The sequence below is a fragment of the Pteropus vampyrus genome, unplaced genomic scaffold (genome assembly GCF_000151845.1).
Source record: "Pteropus vampyrus isolate Shadow unplaced genomic scaffold, Pvam_2.0 Scaffold20, whole genome shotgun sequence".
NCBI lineage: Eukaryota > Metazoa > Chordata > Mammalia > Chiroptera > Pteropodidae > Pteropus > Pteropus vampyrus.
In genome coordinates, this window is record NW_011888801.1 from 1,674,201 (window position 1) to 1,679,670 (window position 5,470).

General features: G+C 43.8%; 1 protein-coding gene across 3 annotated transcripts in view; it reads left to right on the forward strand.

The window, feature by feature from the left end:
* Positions 1 to 727: 727 nt before the first annotated feature.
* VCL (vinculin) overlaps positions 728 to 5,470 on the forward strand; it is a 105,223-nt gene continuing 100,480 nt past the window's right edge. For 2 of the 3 annotated variants that reach the window (XM_011355288.2, XM_011355286.2), the window contains exon 1: positions 728 to 1,009. In XM_011355288.2, coding sequence (XP_011353590.1) covers positions 842 to 1,009 — 168 coding nt within the window. In that variant the 5' untranslated portion in view covers positions 728 to 841. The remainder of the gene's footprint in view (positions 1,010 to 5,470) is intronic. The other variant, XM_011355285.2, reaches the window with a different exon arrangement.

The following is a 5,470-nucleotide window of genomic DNA, read 5'->3' on the forward strand; positions in this document are numbered from 1 at the left end:
AAGATAACCAAGGAATTTTAATCAGGAGGAAAAAATATCAAGTTCCAGGAAAATGTGTAATCTTATTTAGAAAATACATATGAACAAGAAAACGAGTAGGCAAAGGTCTACAAGACTATACCCAAACTGTTAACAGTGAGTATTTCTGAGGAGGAGAGTGAGTGGAGTGTGTTTGTGAATGAATGGGACACTCATGTGTCTTTGTGCACTTCTGTTCTTTAAATGTTTTATTAAAAACGTTTCCATGTATCACTGAAAGGAAATGGAAAGAGTATTCCGAGGGTGTCGTGTTAAGGGAAAAGTTCAGAGGGTACAGGGAGGAGGCTCATGGCTCCTACGTTTCATCAGACTCTAGCGTCGCTGGAGGTGAGACCCCGCCCAGCTGAGGTGATTCTGCAGAGGGGCGGAGCTCTGCAGAGCCGAGGAAGGAGGCGGCCCCGGTGGGCGGGGCCACCGACTCGAGCCGCACGCTCCGCTCCCACCATGCCCTTATAAGGAGCGCCCGGCGCTAGGACTCGGGAATCCAGTCGCGATCCCAGCCGCTCAACCCCAATCCCAGGCCCCTCCCTTGGGAATGGGGGCGGGGCTGGGCGGGGTCTTGGCGGCGCGGGGGTGGGGGAGGAGCATCTCGAAGTATCACCAATAGGAGTGGCAGCCCGGGTCTGAGCAGTGCTGCCATTGGAAGCAGCGACGAGAGGGGGCGGGGCACTAGCGAGGTGGTTACGCCGAGGGAAGCCCGGACTCCGTAATCGCCGCTTGGAGTCCGTCTGTTTGCGGGTTTCCGACTCCGCTGTTCACGGTTCTCTGTAGCTCGCGGTTCGCCGCCCCACTCACCGCCACGATGCCGGTGTTTCATACGCGCACGATCGAGAGCATCTTGGAGCCGGTGGCGCAGCAGATCTCGCACCTGGTAATCATGCACGAGGAAGGCGAGGTGGACGGCAAAGCCATCCCTGACCTCACCGCGCCCGTGGCCGCCGTGCAGGCGGCAGTCAGCAACCTCGTCCGGGTGAGCGCGCTGGGCCTGGGTTGGGGAGCGGGACTAGGGTTAGGAGACGTCCTCGGGGTCCCAGTCCATCTTGCTGTTCCTCTTTGCGGGTTTGCTGCCTGTGGCTTTGCCCGTGAGCTCTGGAGCGAGGCGGCCATGGGTTCGAATTCAGACACCCCCGGCGCTGTGACCTTGAGCATGCCCCTGAGACTCACTGGGTCTCAGTTTCCTCATCTATAAAATGGGGTCAATAATAATAATGCCTGCTTGTGGGTTTGTGGTGAAGATTCAACTAGGTCGTATTAGAAAGTGCCTAGCACAGTGTATGAGACCCATGGTAGGTGCTTAATATACGATAGTTGTTTGGATGTCTGATAGCCCTTCTCCCTCAGCAGGCTGTCGCCCCTCACGTTGACATCCTTACTCTCAGCTCCTTTATAGGCCTCCCCAGTCTGGCCTATGGGCTGACGGGCTCCCCTACAGATGCCTTACCTTTCTTCACAGGGATTTTTATTGAGCCACGTTGTTCTCCTTTCTAATACTTCTGCCCCTTATCCTGAGACCTACCTCACTCACCCACAGCCCTTTCCCAGCGCTCCTCCTTCCTGCCCTTTTGTCCCCTTGTCTTACTGGCCATCGTCTTTCTGTCTCCTTCTCCCTTCCTAGGCATTCTACTTCTGCTAACACCTCTGGCACTCCCAAATACCGGTAATTTCTTCATGTAGTAATTTATGACCACAAATCCCTCTTCTTCTTCCTCTTAACCCCGGTGCCTTTCATTTTTTCCTCTCCCATGAAGATTTCCACCTGGTTTTACCTGCTGTCAAAAGGCTTCCCTCCCACTGGGGCCTTAACAGACTGGGTGTGTGTGTGGCGGGGTGCTTCTCTGCCACTCCTCCTGGCAGAAAGCAAGATGGAGCTGCAGGGAGAGGCCTGTGGAATCTGGGACCTGCGGCCCCTGCCGGAGAGAAGGACGGGCAGTCTCCTCCCCAGCCCACAACTTTCCTGCGTGGCTGAGTGGCTCTGCAGATCCCTGTAGCCCGCAGCTGTGACTAATAACTGAGTTGATTGTAGTAGGAGGCAGAGCCCACTTTTGAAATGGGAAAAGGGGTGCTGTGATCAGTCTCCTAACACTCCTCTGGCTAGTATCACAGTTTTTTTTCTCACTGTGGTTGGGTGACTCAGACTGCTGCTGCCTGTGAGGAACAACTTTGGGAAAAGTTCATATCACTCCCCCACTGAGCTGTGTAAATAGTGTGTGTCAGGGTAGTTGGGAGGCAACTGTGGGCCTGGGTGGGGTTTGGGTTACTTATCTGATTAGAGCACTTTAATGGACTAGAGGCACTTCAGCAGCTTAGTCTTCCTCAATCTTCAGGGACCCCTCAACTGTGTAAGGCAGTTCAAAAGATTGGGAATAAAGAAGATGGGGAGACACTATTGACTGGTTTCTGATCTGCCTTCTGTATAGATTTACTAATAATTTATTCAGTAAGAATACTGTGTGCTTTCAAAATATCTGGTTCTACATTGTTCTTGTTCTTTATATAACTAACTTTAATCTAAGACTCCAGAGTACATTCTTGTGTAGTGTTGTCTAACATGGCTGCATTCCAGGCCTCCATTTTTCAACAAATAGGAAACAATGTAAAGAGACAAGGTAATAGTGTCCCTCCAAGGAGTGCCTCAGGAAATGAAATCTTAAAACCATATGTTGCACTTGGAACAGAACTAGTGTAGTCTAGGGGTTGATATCTGGTTAGACTATTTTTGACAAAAGTTATTTATGAGCTTCAATGCATTAATAAGAATTGAATGTCTGCTGTATAGGGAACATTGTAATAAATCAGTGGTTCTCAGATTGAGATGTGCATCAGAATCACCAGTGGGGCTTTTTAGAAATAAAGATGTCCAGCTCCCACCCCAGACTTACTAGGGGGTAGGGTAAAGACCTTTGTATTTTTAAGGAGCTCCATAGGTGGTTGAGATACACATCCTCATTTAGGAAACACTATAATGGATACTATGAGACAAATACAAAAGAAATAAGGCCAGTCATAAGCTGAAAAAAATTATCTATAGTTACATACTTCCTAATATATACAAAAGAAGGGACTTGAGATTGATAGTAGATACGAATTAGAAAGTGGGGATAATTATGGTGACAAGTAGTCATGAATAAAGGTACTTGTAAGTCACTTCCAGGTTATAGCAAGTAGATTGTCTTGATTAGCTCAGGAGGCACATTGGAGAGAAACGAGAGAGGAGTGGGGTGCATGGCATATGTGCAGTTTAACAGAAGACCTTACCCAACAAGATGAACAAAGAGTGGGAGGGAGAGGATGACTAGTATGTGAGGGAGACGATAGATTAATCTGTGTTTTGGAGAGGCCAGAGGACTTAACCATTGCTTGGAATTCTTGGTGTCATTTGTGGCCCTTATACGTATGCTGCTAAGTGTTGTGATGAATAGTCAAGTTCGCAACTAGATTGGTTTAGGAGAATGGGGCCTCGTTTGATATTTCTTTATGTGCTCCTCAGTTCCTACCCTCAACATTAGCACACAGGATGGCTCCATAAATATTGTTGAAGGAAAGAAGGAACTGTGGGAAGGGAGATGGATTAGGAGACTTTTTAAATTGATTGGTCAGGAAGAAAATGAAGGCCTGAATTTTGGGTGTTATGGGAAAAATGGAGAAAGAATTAGTACTATATTAGAAATATGGTAGAAGAATTAGTAGAACTTGATAATAAAACTCTCAGAAAAAAACATACAGTGTCACTATAAAATAATGAAACTGATTTTTGAACAGATATTCTGGAATTTATATCATTCAGGTTTCTTTCAGCTACTTTGGGAAGTTATATTCTTATTCCAGTGTTTTTGTTTGGGAATTTCTTACAAATAATTTACATATGTATGTCACATCAGCCTGGCTTTTATTTTGGTTAAGAAAATTTTACCCGAAGTGGGCATTCCTTAACCTTCCTACTTCCTGGACCATTTTTGAGTCTAAATGACTTTTGGATATTTCCAGAATTAAAATTTACAAGCTGAAGATGAAATTCTCAATTGTTAAACAGTCATCATCCACTTGTCAAATAGATATTTATGGAGACCCCTTTTAATGTCAAAACAATAAGGTGATACAAGGCAGACTAAGTATAATGCTGCATTGAAAGTTCAGAGTGGTCCTGTGGGAGTGAAGTACCACAGAAGTTCAGAGAAAGGTGAGATTACTTTTCATCAGAACATGGGAAAGGCCTTGTATAGGATGTAACATTTGAATTGGCCTTAATGTCAGATGAGAATCGAACATTTAAAAATGTGATAAGAAAGATGTTATAAGTGGAAAGAACTACCGAAATAAAAGCACAAAATTATTGAGACTCTGAGGGCTAAGTTTTGACTTAGGGCATCATTAAGGTAACTACTTTTTGTGGGGTTAAGACTCATTTGGATTTGTAATTTAATGTATATTTGTTAAACAAGAGTCGTCTGGTCACTTTATATATGTATCTTATCACAGCTGAGTCATCACTTTTATTCCATGCTTAGGTGGGGAGGGGTAGTATGGGATTATTCATTTATATGTACTTTTTTCAATTTAGGATCCTGAACAAGATTATTTTTTAAATAGCTATGTTGAGTTGTAATTCACGTAACATATGATTCGCACATTTAAAGTGTATAATTTAGTGTTTTTTAGTATATTGACAGAGTTGTGCAATATCACACTACAAACTAATTTTAGGACATTTTATCTCCTCAAGAAACCGCATACCTTTTAGCAGTCACTCATTCTCTCCCATCCCCACCTCCCCAGCCCTGGACAACTACCAGTCTGCTTTCTGTCACTGTAGATTTGCCTGTTTTGGACATTTCATGTAAATGGAATTATAAAATATGTTGCCTTTTGTGTCTGACTTCTTTCTCTTAGCATAATGTTTTCAAGGTTCATCCATGATATAGTATGTATCAGAACTTCATTCCTTTTTGGTGCTGAATAATATTCCATTGCACTGAATAAGGCCATTTTATTTTTATTTTATTTTATTCATTTATTTTTATTATGGTGACCTTGGTTAACAAAATCCAGTAAGTTTCAGGTGTACAATTCAACAGTAAGGCATATATATATTGCATTGTGTGTTCACTGCTCATAATTAGATTTCTTTCTGTCACCACATACTTGACCCCTTTTACCCCATCTATTTCCCTCCTTCCTCTGACTCTCTGGTAACCACTAGTCTATAGAACATGTCCATGAGTCTCTGTTTGTTTGCCTTGTTTGTGTGTTGCTTTTAGGTTTATACCCTACACATAAGTGATATCATGTGGTTTTCAACTTTTTCTTTTTGGCTTAATTTGCTTAGCACGATTATCTCAAGGTCCATCCATGTTGTTGCAAATGGCAGTATTTCATCTCTTCTTATGGCTGAATAATATTCCATTGTATATATGTACCACAGCTTCTTTAGCCA